This window comes from Microcaecilia unicolor, chromosome 2, assembly GCF_901765095.1.
Source record: "Microcaecilia unicolor chromosome 2, aMicUni1.1, whole genome shotgun sequence".
NCBI lineage: Eukaryota > Metazoa > Chordata > Amphibia > Gymnophiona > Siphonopidae > Microcaecilia > Microcaecilia unicolor.
In genome coordinates, this window is record NC_044032.1 from 406,819,590 (window position 1) to 406,836,225 (window position 16,636).

The 16,636-nt window shown below is 42.9% G+C and overlaps 1 protein-coding gene across 5 annotated transcripts in view; it reads left to right on the forward strand.

Moving 5' to 3' along the window:
- The window catches only part of LOC115461098 (probable E3 ubiquitin-protein ligase HERC6), a 165,510-nt gene that overhangs the window by 77,385 nt on the left and 71,489 nt on the right, over positions 1-16,636 (forward strand). For all 5 annotated transcript variants that reach the window (XM_030190673.1, XM_030190674.1, XM_030190675.1 and 2 more), the window contains 2 exons: positions 6,068-6,222; positions 9,838-9,954. In XM_030190673.1, coding sequence (XP_030046533.1) covers positions 6,068-6,222; positions 9,838-9,954 — 272 coding nt within the window. The remainder of the gene's footprint in view (positions 1-6,067; positions 6,223-9,837; positions 9,955-16,636) is intronic.

The window sequence follows — 16,636 nt, forward strand, 5'->3', positions numbered from 1 at the left end:
CCATAATGCTCCTCCCCAACCCAATGAAAATCTCTATCCCCCTGTAGCCATCAATGGCAAGCTATGTTTCTTTGCAGCCCCTAGACATGTACTCCCCAATATCCCAGAACGAGCAAAGCAGCCCCTTTAAAGATATGTGGAATCAAACTGTGAAACAGCAAGACTGCAGATTTGGAGAGAATGGCAAATCTTCTCAATCTGCTACGATCTTTGAAGGCATGAATAAACATGGATAAAAGTGATACAATTAATATGGAAGGGCATTTTTGATATGACGTCTAAATCCGATTGTGGATGTTTTGCAGAAAAAAATCCAGTAGCAAACATGACCATTTTCAAACTAGAAAAACATCCAACTTTTTGTTTCAGAAATGGCCATTTGCTAGATGTTTTTGCATTGTGCATTTCTTTTAGGACCATTTTCGAAAAAAAAAAAAAAAAAAAAGTCCAAAGGAAGAAAGCACAAAAACGAGCCATTGGCATGTATGGGTGCCACAGGGGTCTCTAACCGCTTATCAAAAGTGATCTAAACTAGATCAACATTAGAGCACAGTGAGCCCCCAACTGTTGTGGGCCCTCAGGCACTTCCCTATTGTCCCAATAGTCAGTCTGCCCCGGGGAGGGGGGGGGGCAGCATTCTTAGTAGACTGGCCACACAGACATTGCTGCAGTGGACTTCACATAAGAGGTCCCAGGTACACATCTCACTATTAACCCTTTATATTGTATGGTGAGCCTTCCAAAACCCACCAAAAACCTACTGTACCCAACTGTACACCACTGCAATAGCTCTTATGCCTGCTGGTGTCACCTATATGTAGGTACAGTAGGTTTTTGGTTGGTTTTTGGAGGGCTCACACTTTCCACCACAAGTCTACCAGTTAGTGTGGGATATGGGCTTCGGTCCTCTTCTCTACAGTCCACTGCACTGACCACTAGGCACCTGCTTGCTGCTCTAATAGGACTGGCCATAACATCTGAAGCTGTCAGAGGTTGGTATGTACTGTTTCTTTCATGTCTTTGGAGGGGTGGAAGAGGGTCATGCCTTATTGCCTCCAGTAGTCTTCTCATTGTTTAAGGCATCTTTTTGTGACTTAGGCATGATTGAAAGAGGTCTAGATCAAAATAGCCCTGGGCGTTTTTGCCTTGTTCCATTGTGGCAGAGAAATATCCAAGTTTTTTGGGGAGGTTCAAATCCCGCCCCCAACATACCCCCTTGTGATTTGGATGCACTGCAGAGAAAAAGTCTCAAATCCGAGTTTCAAAAATCTTGATTTTGAACATTTCTCAACACTTTATGCCTTTTTCTGAGACATTTTTCTGTTTTTAAAACGAGCTAGTGGAATCACGGAGCCCAATACCCTACACCCACCACAATGCATTGCTGATGTGACTGTGCAGTGCCCTAAATAGAAAGGTGTCAAACTCACCCGAGACCCACATCAGAACCAGGGAAAGGCTGTCAGAGGATAGAACACATTCTGCTGTCATGGAGGTGGGTATGGCATTTGAGGCTGGCATACAGGCTGGGGAAAAAGTTTGTAAAGTGGGTTTTTTTTGGTGGGAGGGGGTTGGTGACCACTGGGGGAATCGGGAGGTGATCCCTGATTCCCTCCGGTGGTCATCTGGTCAGTTGGGGCACTTTTTTGGGACTTGGACCTGAAAAAAAAGGGGTCCAAATAAAGCGGACCAAATTCTCGTTAAAAACGCCCTTCTTGTTTTGATTATCAGCTAAAGACGCCCATCTCTCCTCGGCCGATAACCACGCCCCAGTCTCGCCTTTGCCACGCCTCCGACACGCCCCTGTGATCTTTGTTCGTCTCCGTGACGGACTGCAGTTGAGGATGCCAAAAATCGGGTTTCGATTATACCGATGTGGGTGCCAACGGGAAATGGATACCCATCTCCCAGTTTGGGTCGAAATATGGGCGTCTTTCTCTTTCGAAAATAAGCTGGATAGTGAGCTAAATGTCCCAAACATTTGAAAATTCATCCTTTTGCCTTTGCAACCACATTGCCTCTATTCTCGTGGTTAGTATACCACTTGGACTACTCATTAGGAGCAAAATAATAGCTGGGAAAAATGTAATTGAGTTAGGGGGAGAGGGAATTCAAATTTTTGGTTTTGTCTGGCTAACTCCAATTAGCTGGTCAACTTTTTTTTTTTTTTTTTTTTTGAATATTGAAAAAAATTGTTTTGTGTTAGGATTTGTCTAGTTACTTAATAGTTGTAGATATCATACTGATTCATTTTCCTGTGCGGTCATTGCACATTTCATGAGCGATGTTCTTCAGCATGCACTATTTTTTTTTTTTTTTTTGTCTCTCTAATCCACTGTTTTAAAACTGTAGGGCAGGACCCTAAATGTGGTTACATCAGTAGATGGGGTTACAGGAAGAAGGCTGCTCTCCCTTATTCTGGACCTCCACAGTGACATATGTCCAGTTCCTGCAGTCAGCATGGGGCTGCGAGTCTGTGAACATTTACAGGCCCTGCCATCTCCAGGATGGACTTCTGTTAGACTGGACCACGTGCAGCATGTTGGGGTCTGAGACATCCAGTGCCTTGTGCTGCCCGCTGCTAACTCATGCCACTACTGCTGCTGCTGTTCTCATTTTGGATAGGTGGGGAAAAGGAGGGAGAGGAAATGAATGAGACAGAGGAGTGGAGTGGTGGTAAACTATTTTATTTTCATTATCTGCCGCAGGGGAGTAGCTATGGGTGGGCCTGGGTGGGCCCAGGCCCACCCAATCTCGGCTCAGGCCCGCCCAGGCCAGCCGGCAGTTATCGGTCCTCTTCCTCCAACCCGTTTACATTATTTTTTTTTTTTAGTGCGGGCCGGTTCCTGAAGCGGAAGTGTAGACCATCGCAGCGCTGCCGGTGCTCCTACTCTAGCACTTATTCCCCGTCCAGATTCTGCTCTGCTGCTATGTCTCACCTGCTTCCCTTAGCTCCACGCTCTTATATTTGTATCACACAGTCCCCTCCCTAGTCGGTCAAATAAGCTCCAGCCCCCGATGGAACTGAAAGGGGTCCCAGCAGCCACACGCCATCCAGCTTCTCTCACTTTTTCTTGCCATCGAACAGCAGGAAAGACTCGAAGGCCGGCGGCGCGTTCATTTTCGCAACAAATCGGCCCCAGCACACAAAACTTCCAGGTCACGGTGCAGAAAACGCTCCGCCGGATCGGAACAAGGAGGTTTAATAACTAGGAGTGGCTGTGAGCCTATATAGGCCAAAAGGAAGCCAATAAGGTCTGTAAGTTTCTCCTTCCCAGCGCAGCCGTCATCCCCGTTCACGCAAAACCTAGCAAACCTATGAGCTGCTGCATCCACATTGTCATCTAAAGCTGTTTCAGTTGGATAGGCAGTGCCTTAAAAGGTAGAGGACAATTTTTTTTTTTTTTTTTTTTTACTTATTGGACAGCTTTTTAATTTATTTCAAAGCTTCTGGGTCGTGCAGGGGGGCTCAGAATGGGATAAGGGGACTGGGTCTGGGAGGGGAGGGACTCAGATGGGAGAAGGGGACTGGGTGGGGTGGGGCTCAGATGGGAGAAGGGGACTGGGTCTGGGGTCTGAGAAGGGGGCAGGAGGGAGAATGGGGCCATGTCTGGGGCTGAAAAGGGGGATCCTAATGCAAGGCATGTGGATGAATGGAACTGGGGATGGAAAAGGACGGTAGGTGGGATAAGGGGGCTAGTACTGGAACTGGGGGCTGAAAAGGGGCAGGGGCTGAATGTGCGGACTGGGGGCTGAAAAGGGGACAGGGAGAAGTGGCTGGGGGCTGAAGCTCTGGACTGGTGGGAGAAAAGGCTGGGGCTGAAACTGGGGACTGGTGGGATAAAAGGAGGGGCAGGTGGGAGATGTGGGCTGGGACTAGAACTAGGGGCAGGTGGGATAATGGGGCTGGAACTGGGGGCCGAAAAGAAGGGACAGCAAGAGGGAGGGCAGACCCTGGATGGATGGGAGAGGGAGAGCAAATGGTGGATTGAAGGGGCAGAGAGAAAGGGCAGACAGTGGATGGAAGGGACGGCAGAGAGGGCAGTCACTGGATGACAGAAAGAGCGAAGACAGATGCTGGATGGAAGGAAGACTGTGAAAAGAAGATGAGGAAAGCAGAAACCAGAGACAACAAGCTGTAAATAAAATATATATTTTTATTTTTTTGCTTTAGGATAAAGTAGTATTGTGGATATGTTAATAAATGTTTATAAATAGAACATGTAAATAAGGTAATCTTTTTATTGGACTAATTTTAATACATTTTGACTAACTTTCAGAGGTCAAAACCCCCTTCCTCAGGTCAGGATAGGATACTGTAACAGCACTATACTGTATTGACCTGGGGACGGAGGTTTTGACCTCTGAAAGCTAAATGTATTAGTCCAATAAAATGGTATTATTTTATTTTCTATATTTTATTTCTATTTGTTAATTTGTAAAGTGGTGATTGGTATTTGTTTTTTTTCAAATTTACATCTCCTGTCTTTATATTTTGCACAGTATTAGGGGACATTTTCTGTTTCTGTGGTGTTGCATTGTATGCAGAGTCTGGCATCTTGGGGGTTCAGTTTAATTTTTGTCTAAATAGAAAGTTTATGATTACTTATTCTGTAGTGGATTAGAGTGTATTTGTGTTTGTGAAAAAGACATGGCTTTCAGTTGGAATTGACTGTGCAGTATCGACGGTCTGTACTATTCTGTCTGGTTTCGTTTTACAATAGATAAATTGATGTTCTACTGCTTACTGTAGTGTTTAAAATGCTATCCTTTTTCTTGTGTGAACTGTAGAAATTACTGCTTATGGTATGCTAGAATTGCTCTATAGTTTCTGAGTGTTTTGTATTCTCGGTATGCCTAGTACTGAATTTTGGAGGGGGGTGTTAAAAAATGACCAGCCCCGGGTGTCAACTACCCTAGGTACACCACTGCTTTGATCGCTGCCTTTTCTCCCGCGGCTGATGCCAAACTATGGGGGAGGGGGAAGGGCAGGGCTGATGCCGGGCTACAGTTCCAGGCTGGAGATTTTGGGACAGTCCTGCATTTCTGACCACCCCATTGTTATGGGACTTGCAGCACTGATTTCCATGGACAGAATCAGGCACTGCAAATCCCACACTGATTTGGGTTATAAAGTTTAAATCAGGACTGCACAAAATCTCAAGCCTGGAACTGGGTAATTTGCCATCTCTGTGATTTCTAATTTTTGGTGTTTTATTCTGCAATTTGTAAGGGGTGGTCTGTGTTCTTGGCATCTCTGCGATTTCTAATTTTTTGTCTTTTATTCTGCAGTTGGTAAGGGGGTGGTCTGTGTTCTGCATGTGACCGATGTAAAAGATTCTGTGTGCATGTAGTTAGTGTGGGGATCTATATGAGTCTGACTTCTCTGGCTTTTTAAATGGGAATGTCAGTTTCAGAATTTACCTGTTTTATGAATACAGCTTATTCAGGCATTTGCATTTGTTACAAAGCAAAGTTTGAAGAATATGTGCCATTGACATGTTTGCCTTATAGCAGTCATATTTGATCAAGTTTAAGATATGGGATAAAATCACTATATTTAAATGGTGTTCCATGAACCAGGTATGTGGTTTGTGTTAATGCAGTAGAGCTGTTGTACAGACTGTTTACTTAGAAATCCATCATCAAGTGCACTCTAAGGCATTATTAAGGAGTATCCCAAGAAACACTACTCACACCTAGTGCCCACCCATATTAGCTCTGGGCCCACCCAAAATGTCAGGTCTGGCTACACCACTGATCTGCCGTCAGATTACTTTTTGTATGGTAAAATGAGGCCATATTTGATAGAAGTTTGGGAAACACTGTTCTAGTCTAAACCATCACTGCAGCTCCAGGAATACAGGATTCACAAAATCTATGCTATCTGTTCAGTCCTCATAGCACAAGTCATTTAATCTAGATTATGCTGTGGTCACATGTTCCATACAATGGCTTTGTCAAGTGAAATTTTAATATCTTAAGTATGTAGGGTTTTTTTTTAATCTTCTTTTTTTTTTTTTTTTTTTTTCTTTTCAGGCTGAGTAACCTTGTTTTTTCTTTTCAGAGAAATGTTGGTCATCCTTGCAGGCCTCTTCTCTGAACCAAATAGTTGAGATGCTTAAAAGGACAGTGGTGTATAAATTTCAACATTGGCAAATTACTTTATTGGATATTCAGGATCTGAAGACTGTCTTAAACATGATGAAAAAACTGTACAAGGTTAGTGCACCTATATAACTTGGTGTTACACATACTACAGTACTTATTTTAGGAGCGCTAATCCTGTTTTTGACAGGGGACAGGAGGCAGGGAGAGAATTTGGTGCCCACCCACTAGTTCAGCCATGTGTCAATCAACCATCTGGCTATGCCAATGAACCAATACAAAGTCATTTGTGATATACAGATCCCAAAATTAACATATTCCAGTTAATACATTGAAAATAAAACACTTTTTTCTACCTTTGTTGTCTAGACATTTTATTTTTCCATCATATTGGTCCCAGTTTCTCTGTCTTCTGCTATTTCTTTTTCCAGCAACTTTTGTCTATTTGTCTTTTCTTCTCTCTCCTGTCTTATGTTCCTCTGCTACACCTGTCTCTGACATATTGACCCTTCCCTTATCTGTCTTATTTCCCTTTTTTTTTTCTTTTCAGCCTCTATCTACTGTTTATATTATTATGTCTGCCTCACCCGTTTGGGCAGCGGAAGCCAAGGGCTCTCCTTACTATCCTGGATAGAACTGCACATCCCCTCTAGATACTTAATCACCCTAACCTGGTATCTGCTCATGACAGGGTTACATAGTCAAGGCAGTATAAACCTATGTAATTAGAAAGGAACCCAGTACATAAGCACTGCCACGCTGGGAAAAGACCAAAGGTCCATCAAGCCCAGCACTCCGTCTCCGACAGCGACCAATCCAGGCCCCAAGAACCTGGCAAAAACCCAAAATTTAATAACGATCAATGGACTTTTCCTTCAGGAATCTGTCCAGACCGCCTTTAAACTCAGCAAAGCCAGCTGCCGTCAACTACCTTCTACGGCAATGAGTTCCAGAGTCTAACCACGTGCTGAGTAAAGAAAAACTTTCTCCAATTTGTTTTAAACCTACCACATTCTAATTTCATCTTGTGTCCCCTAGTTCTATTATTGTTAGAAAGCGTAAACAAACGCTTCACATCTGTCCGCTCTACCCCACTCATTATTTTGTAGACCTCTATCATATCACCCCTCAGTAGATAAAGAAATATAGTTTATTAACATTGATATCTCACCCAAATGTAGTACAAGCAGTTCAGGCATTCACATGGTAGTACAGCACTTCACGACAGATGACATGTGCCTTCAAAGGTTACTGGCTTTTCTTTTCTTCTCTCCAAAGCACTGCTTAGGTAGCAGACCTTTTATACTTTTTTGATCTCGTAGATCCCTATGAGCATTTCACTTTCACACCTGCACTTTCGTCATAATGGGCACATATATCCAGTTATGCCCAAGTTCCAACTTTTCTTATCTTTCAACCTTAGCAAGTTTGCTTATCTCTTATCTTATTATGACCAAGTTTCAACTCTCCTATCTCCAAACTTTGCTCATCCCTAAATTTAACTTTTCTGCACCTGACCCAATTATTTCTTATGGTTTCTCAGCATGCCTATGTCCAGCTATACACAACCCTTGCCAACCTTGTAACATTTCTTCAGTGAAATATCAGGACTGAGATGCTATGATTTTAGAGGCCTAGTTTACTTTAGAAAGCCTGAACCTGTTTTTCACTGCATTCAATTTGTGACAATTATTTACACTACTCAAACTTCATCTTCTTTCTCACCCTTCTTCTTTTAACATTTCAGCTACATATTAACTTTCCATATTCTTCTCTCATTTCCCATCACTCCTTCCCCAGCCTACTATTCCCTTTCATCTACCCTCCATTAATACATTTCTACCTCTGTATTCACTATTCTACTCTCACTAATTATCTTCTTGGTCTGTCCTATGTGGTTCTGCAGTTTTCACTATTCTCCCTTCCTCCACTATTGGAGCCCAATATTTACCACCCCCCATGGCCTAACATCTTCATGTCCCATCTTTCTACTCTCCTGCTCTCCCCCAATGGTCAGTCATCTCCAATTCTCTCTCTTCTCCCTCCATGGTCCAACATTGCTCCCTCTCTCTTTTCTGTTGCTGTTGTTCCCCTCCCACCCTATCCCACATAAGCCAACATCTCTTCCTACCTCCTCCCCTCCCATTGTTCAGCACTTACCTCTCCTTCCTTTCCTTCCCTATGTCAACATCTTTTTCTTTCTTCCCAACTGCCCTCCCATCTAGCATCTCTCCCTCCCTCCACCCCATTTTCATCTCTCTCTCTCTCTCTCTGTCCTCTTCCTCCCCTGTGCCGGAGGCCCAAATTTTATTCCTCCACTTTCCCCTCCCCCTGGTCTACTTTAAAATAGCTCCAGGGGCCTCCCATAGTCCCCCATCTTGCCACCCCAATCCGAGGTCTCCCTGCTTTGTCTGTCTAACTTACACCCTGTTTTTGTTGATAGGGAATCGTCACCGTGGCAGCGATTCTGATACACTGCCTGTACTTCCCCGGCGCTGTTCTTCTGTCGCCATTGCATTCCAAACATGAAGTTGCGTCAGAGGAACGGCGCTGGGGCAGTCACAGGTGGTGTATCAGAATCGCTGCCAGGAAACTATCTCCTGTCAACAGGAACAGGATGTAAGGTAGTCTGGGAAGGGAGGGAGACCTCAGATCGGGGTAGCAAGAAGGGGGAAGAGATGGCAGACTGCAGGGGCCCCCTAGAGCTGTGGGGCCCAGGGCAACTGCCCTGTTTCCCCCCCTAATGCCGGCCCTGAGCCTGTCTCCCCTTCGTTCCCACACATGGGCTGCCTGTCTTCCCAAACATGGGACGTCAGAAGAAGGCGGAACACTTGAGCGAAGGGAAGACTAGTAGAGACGTCAGCAGCGCCACCTCCTTCACTGACGCTGCGCCTTCGCTGCCGGATGGAGGTAAATTTAAAAAGGGATCTTGTTGGGAGGGAGAAGAGGGCAGGCAGTTGGGACATGGGAGTGGGAGGGCGAGGTAAGCATGGTGCGGCGGGGCGCCCCCCAGAGGACGGCGCCCTCCTGCTGTGTGTTACCTCGCTTACCGTGTTAGCACGGCCCTGGAGAGGAGAGAGACCCGAGGAGTGGAAGGAAGAACATCTTAGCATCGCGCGATCCCCAGGTTATATGGAAAGGATTCCTGGACTCCCCACGGCACACTTGAGGTGCAGCTGCGGCACACCGGTTGAAAAACGAACTCTAGGTGCTCTAGGGGACCTTCCCTTCACAGGGGATTACATATGCATTAGGCAACTTCTCCGTGTTGTTGTCTGTGTGGCCATATTATAATATGGATGTCTGTATGCTGCCAAAATACATCCACGTCTCTTGTGCCCTATTCATAGTTCGGACATTTCAGTTTGTGAAATGGATGTTCGTGATTGACGTAGCCAGCACTTGGACACCTGTTTCTCATGTATTTTAGAACAGGCTGTATGTTGGCATCCTGTTCTAAAATAACATGAGAAATGAACGTCCATATCTGATTCCCAAAGTTGGACATCCATATTCTGAGTTCAATGTCCTTTTTATAAATTCCACGCCACAGGTTATCAGTTGTGGGAAAAATGATCAATTCTTTTGCCAAGGATTTTCAACTAAGGAATCCGTGGGAACTCACTTTCCTAAAATGTTAGCTGGCTTTTCTCCACAACTGAAAATATTCTAACCAATGTAGGGCATTGTATTCTTTTATACAACCAAACTGTTTTTATTATTTTACAGGCAAACATGAAAGCTAATTGTATCTTGCCAATAAACAAATTCTACATAGAAGAAATCAACAATCATGTTGATATTTATCGTGACGTATTAAACTGGCGCTGGTTTCTGAAATCAGTTGTAAGTATGTAGGAACCACTTAGAATCAGAGTCTCAGATTCACTTTCAGCTGTACATTTGAAATATATAACCACATCTGCATTTTTAAGTCTTTGCTTGCAAATCTGAGGAACCTCAAATTCAGCTTTTGGATCAGAAGCTCTGGTTGCATATAACAATGTTTTCATGTTCATTATGCTATTAAAATAGTAAAAAAGTATAATGGCATTGGTATTACTATGTTTTTGGCAGCTGGTATTCAGAATTCTCATCTTACTGAAATTTGTTCATCATGGAGCAGCATTCTCATTCAAAGTCACACACTTTTGATTGCTTGGTTACGAGTTTGTTTACTCTTCGATTTTTCTCTCACGGACAGAGAAAAATATCATCGCTGTAAGGAAACCATCTTATGTCTTTCTGGAGCTGTGTGAGGGAGTCTATAGGATGCTTCCACTTCCCTCATAGTGTCGGAACTACCCTGAAGCCCATAGTCCCACCCAAATGCAGTTGGGCATCACTGCTTCCCTCTGGGCCTCCTTACCTAGCTGTGCATCAGGCTTTTATACTTCCTGGACCATGTCCTCCTGGCTCCAGCCCTTTGGGGAAGTGACACGGGAGGAATAGATCCAAGAGGGCATGGTCTAGAAAGTATAAAAGCCCGGGGCACAGCTAGGTTAAGGAGGCCTAGAGGGCAGCAGTGATGCCCAACTGCATTTACCTCTATCCCTATGTGTGAACTGTAACTGCTACAGCTAGGTAGGCCAGAGGCTGCATTGGTAAATCTGGGGAACTAGGCCAGAGACAAACTATATTTCTGTGCTGAGACAGTTTCTTCTCTGAAGGGATTCTATGCTGTTTTGACAATAATTTCCGTCAACTGAAACTTTTCTTACACTCCATACGTGAAATTGATCTCTCTGCTGGGTGAAATTTCGCATTTCTTGTGGAGCTTCTTGGTCGAAGCTACTGTCATAACCAGGACATGAAGATATTCTATGGGTCCAAGAAAGCACAAAGGCAGACGGTCTGCAAACTCCAAGATGGAAAACAAAAAAAGCAGATCATGTAAAAGTGAAATGTAATTTATTTAAACAATATATCAATACTTATGTAAATACAGACAGCCCGACACAGGCCGTGTTTCGCCCAACTGGGCTGCTTCAGGGGCTATAAAAAGATAAAATATATATAAATATTGTCTGTTATAATATTACACATGTAGATAACATATATACTATATATATATATACATATACATATACATGTATATACACACACAACACTTATATCGTACATATATAAATTAGAAATAATTCAAAAATAATACATCATCTAAAATTATATTAAATGTTAATCAACCAGAGATCAAAAAGAATAAAAGGAACAGCTAACGCTTAAAATTAAAAATTATGAATTAAAATATCTCATATACACATATAACGATAGACAGACATAGACTAAGACACCCACCTATACAAGGGTCCTTTATTGCCAAATACTAGGCAGACGGAGCAAGTCCTGTCAATAGCTAAAAATAAAAAGTTCCTATTAGTTAAAAGAATTTATCTGCTACTGGAATAAGGCAAACTAAAATCAGAAAATTTTGACTCACATATATGAAGAATTGGTTTGGAAAAAACAGCTCGATCAGAGATTCCAATATATAATAATCCGCTGACCTAATGGAAAAGGAATGATACTGTAATGTATAGTGGGTCAATCGTGGCATCTTATCGTGCATATCATCAAAGAAATGCTGTAGCAGAAGTGCCAATCCCACGATAATGTTTCTCTAAATTTATGTTTGTCAAACAACTGCTTACAAAACTGCTTACGATAAGATGCCACGATTGACCCACTATACATTACAGTATCATTCCTTTTCCATTAGGTCAGCGGATTATTATATATTGGAATCTCTGATCGAGCTGTTTTTTTCCAAACCAATTCTTCATATATGTGAGTCAAAATTTTCTGATTTTAGTTTGCCTTATTCCAGTAGCAGATAAATTCTTTTAACTAATAGGAACTTTTTATTTTTAGCTATTGACAGGACTTGCTCCGTCTGCCTAGTATTTGGCAATAAAGGACCCTTGTATAGGTGGGTGTCTTAGTCTATGTCTGTCTATCGTTATATGTGTATATGAGATATTTTAATTCATAATTTTTAATTTTAAGCGTTAGCTGTTCCTTTTATTCTTTTTGATCTCTGGTTGATTAACATTTAATATAATTTTAGATGATGTATTATTTTTGAATTATTTCTAATTTATATATGTACGATATAAGTGTTGTGTGTGTATATACATGTATATGTATATATATATATAGTATATATGTTATCTACATGTGTAATATTATAACAGACAATATTTATATATATTTTATCTTTTTATAGCCCCTGAAGCAGCCCAGTTGGGCGAAACACGGCCTGTGTCGGGCTGTCTGTATTTACATAAGTATTGATATATTGTTTAAATAAATTACATTTCACTTTTACACGATCTGCTTTTTTTGTTTTCCATCATGAAGATATTCTATTACCAGTGTTGTTCTGATATTCTGTAATGTTTGCTTTTTTGATACAGCTTTTCCCATATTCTATACTTACATATTCCAGTTTCTTTACTATTTTTCAGGTACTGCATTAGATCCATTTTCATACTGCAGTCTTTCTCATACTCAGAGCATGTAAAATTTGTCTCTTATACATGTTTCCTGTCATTCTAGTTATCCCTTTTGATGGAAAGTTTTTTCACAGTCTGTACATTTAGATGGTCTCTCTTCGTGTCAGATCCCTGTGGTAAGGTCTCTGCTAGGAGGTCGGGTATGGGTTCACTATCCTGACAGTATTCTGGTAGACTGCACACATCTAGCACCATAGCTCTGTGATTTGCATAGGCCTTTAACGTATTTACATGAAAAGTACGCTGCTTACTGAGTTCATAGATATAACATAGTTTGTATCATTCAGGCGCCTTATGACCTTGTAAGGTCCCGCCCAGTTAGCTTGAAGTTTATTCTGTTGAACTAGGACTAAAACAAGTACCTGCTGGCCCTCATAAAACTCTCTGTTCTGGGCCTTACGATTATACCAGGTCTTTTGCATAGTCTGGGCTGCCTCAAGTTATCTCTGACAAAACTCACATATTCAATTACAGGGATGTTGGTGGTATCAACTTTCCCCTCCCAATGTTCTCTTAATAGGTCAAGGGGCCCTCTCACCCTTCGACCATAAAGCAGCTCAAATGGGGAGAAACCTGTAGACTCCTGAGGTACTTCTCTGTATGCAAACAGTAGGTAGGGTAAGTATTTTTCTCAGTCTCCTGTTTCTATGAAAGTGTTTAACATATGCTTTAATGTACCATTAAATCTCTCCATCAATCCATTAGTTTCAGGGTGATATGGTATGGTACATACAGATTTCACTCCATGGTGTGCCCACAGATTTTGGATCAGCTCAGATATAAACTGTTCCCCTTGGCCTGAGTATTTCTCGTGGATATCCTACCCGGGAAAATATTTCTAGCAGGACAGTGCCAATTTTTTCATGGAGGATAAGGCTACTGCTTCAGGATATCTGGTAGCAAAGTCCACCACTGTCAAATATCTTTTCCCTGTCTGGCTAGGGACAGCTAGAGGCCCCACTATATCCACAGCTATTCTCTCAAAGGGCTCACTAATAATGAGTGAAGGTTTCAGGTGAGCTTGGGGGTGATCTTGGGTCTTACCCACTTGTTGGCACGCATCGCAGATTCAACAATAGTCTGCTACAGCTCGAGATAATCCCAGCTAACAGAAGTTCTGGTTCAATCTAGTACGTGTCACCTCCTGATGTCATGCTAGTGGAATGTCGTGTGCGATGTGTAGAAGTTGTTCTCTGTTTGCCCTAGGCATTATAAGCTGCTTTCCTGCTGGCCAGGGCCTATTAAGATCAGCAGGATCAGTCTCTCTGTACAACAAATCCCCTTTCCATAGGATACGATCTTTACCAGTCTCAGTGATTGGTTGCCCAGCCGTCTGCCTCAGAGCTTCCAGGTCACGGTCAGAGCGCTCTTGTTTCCTGAAAAGCATGTCTCTGTCCTATATCAGTATCCATATCTGGATGGGTTTCTGCTGGTGACTGACAAATCAGGAAAACACACACTGGGGGTGACACGAAGGATGATGCAGAATAAAGATGCCCAGTGGACTAAAACAGTTCACATCAGAGACTTTATTCACAGTAAAATGGACTCGACATGAATTGTGTTTCGGCCACAAAGGCCTGCCTCGGGAGTCCCTAGACAATACAGAAAATATATACATATATAAAAAATTGTATAATAAAAATGCAAGAGCATGTACATAAAATATAATGACAGTGAAGATAATACAAACATGTAAAATACCCATAATGGCTCATGGTAATATGAACGATACGCATGTCTAACATAAATTATCCACATAACCCTTGGGTTTAAATACAATAACAAATAAAAATATAGATATAAAAAAAGATAAGATATGGGACAATAACATTTTTTAAAAGCAGTACATTATAAACAAGGTGTAAAATGAAACCTAAAGCTTACTGAGAGATGTGGCAAAAAAGGTACACATATATGAAAATAGGTAAGCATGTATGCAAACCAATATCTACAGGGCAAGTATCATGATTAGACACTACTTATACAAGGACGTATATACATGGTTGTTATGACCAGTATCTAATCTTAGCTAATACTAAGGGAGTAATCAAGAAACCAGGAGAGAGAGAAATGTAGAATGAGCTAAAGTTAACTATGTGATTGAGGGCGATAAGTACCTGTGAGCTGTGAAATTATGTCTGCACAACCCTGTGGAAATGTCAGTCAAAAAGTCTAAGGGAAAAGACACAAAAAAATGAGAGATAAAAGAAAAAGAGGAAAAGGAAGGAGCAGAACAAAAAAAAAACAATTTAGTAAAGGGCCATCTAAATTTGCAGCGGTTTAAAAAAAAAAGTCCATTTTACTGTGAAAGTCTCTGATTGGCCATCTTTATTTTGTATCACCCTTTGTGTCACCCCTGCTGTGTGTGTTTTCCTGCATTATTGTTGCGGAGGACCTTTGTTCTTCTGTGCTTGTCGCTCTGACAAATCAGGGTCATCAGTCGGATCAGTGGTGTGTCAGTTAAGTCAGGCTGTTCCATACTCACAGCCCCGGTCACCTCTGGAACTGGTGGTGCTAGAAGCACTGGGGCGCCTCCCCCTGTCGCTTGGTGAGCTGGTTCCACCTGGACTGACTCAGAATCTGGAACTGGAGAGGTGATCTCTGCTGTTGGGCCACCCAGGCCTAACTACAGGTCACCATATTGGAAATGCTGACTCTGCTATCAAGGGTAATGTTCATTGGACCCATGTCGGTCCCACCCAGCATTGGTACCAGCATGTTTTTCATTATGCCTACTTCTCTGTATCCAGGCTTGGTACCCCAATCCAGGAATACTCAAGCAATGGGTACAGTCTCTCTGGATCCATTGGCTAACACTACCTCTGCAGTGCACTCTGGTAGAATAGCATCTTCCGGCAGTAGCTCTGGTTGTAACAAAGTCATGCTAGAGCCAGTGTCCACAAGCCCAGCCACATGGGTCTGAGTCACAGTTAGTGGGGTGCTGTAATGTTGTGGAAACCCATCTGTTTTCTTGCTTGATGAATGGCCAGTAACTTTTTGTGCTGCAGCAACTGTGTGGGTCTCCTTCGTGGTTCTGGAACCACCCACGAAAGCCGCCAACTTTGGTGCAGGAAGTGGAATGTTTGTGCAGACTTGGGATTACATGGGCAATCTGCTTTGAAATGTCCTGTATGCCCACACTGGAAACAAGGACGTTCATACCTAAAGTCTCTAGGTTTTTGGGGAACACTGGAGGGTTTGCTGACAGTCTCTGAGGGTGCAGGAATATTTGGCTTAGGTCCCTGGCTGTCCTTAGACACTGGCTGCTGCGGATATGTTCGCCTCCTCTCTGTCAACCAGGGACGATTAGCCGTAAAGATGTCAGCCAACTCGCCCACTTTCTCTGGAGTATAGGGCTGGTGATCTTGAATGTGTTCCCTCATCTCTGGATGACAACGCTGCAGAAACTGCTCCAGGACTATTAGGATTTGACAGTCCTCCAGGGTTTTAACTTCAGCTCCACTGAGTCATGGCTAGTGCTGGTATTTTAGCTGGATCACAAACTCGCTGTGAGTATCATCCACTCCCTTTTGCAAAGACCGGAACTTTAGTCTGTAGGTCTCAAGGGGTGGGAGTGGCATATCGGTTCAACAGAGCTTTGCGTACCTCCTCAAATTGGGAGCACATCTCCATGGCCAGTTCTTGGAACACCTCAAGTGCTCTACCAGTTTGCTGTCCTCCCAGATAGCGCACCCAGTCTTTCTGAGAAATCTCATTGAGACGGAAAATTTTCTCAAAGGCAGTTAGATATCCATCAATGTCACGCGGGTATCATCAAACTGTGAAAACAAGTTGGGCCCAATCCGAGCTGTGGACCCTGTTTTTGACTTCGGCACAGGGATTGGGCTGAAGCTTTGGATATAAACCACTTCCATCTCCAGCTTCATTTTCTGCAGCTGGAATTCATGCTCCTCTCACCGCTGTAGCTCTTCGCAGTCCCATTCCTCTCACCGCTGCTGGAATTCACGCTCTTCATGCCGCAGCTGGTGTAATTGCTGTTGGTCTTCCTG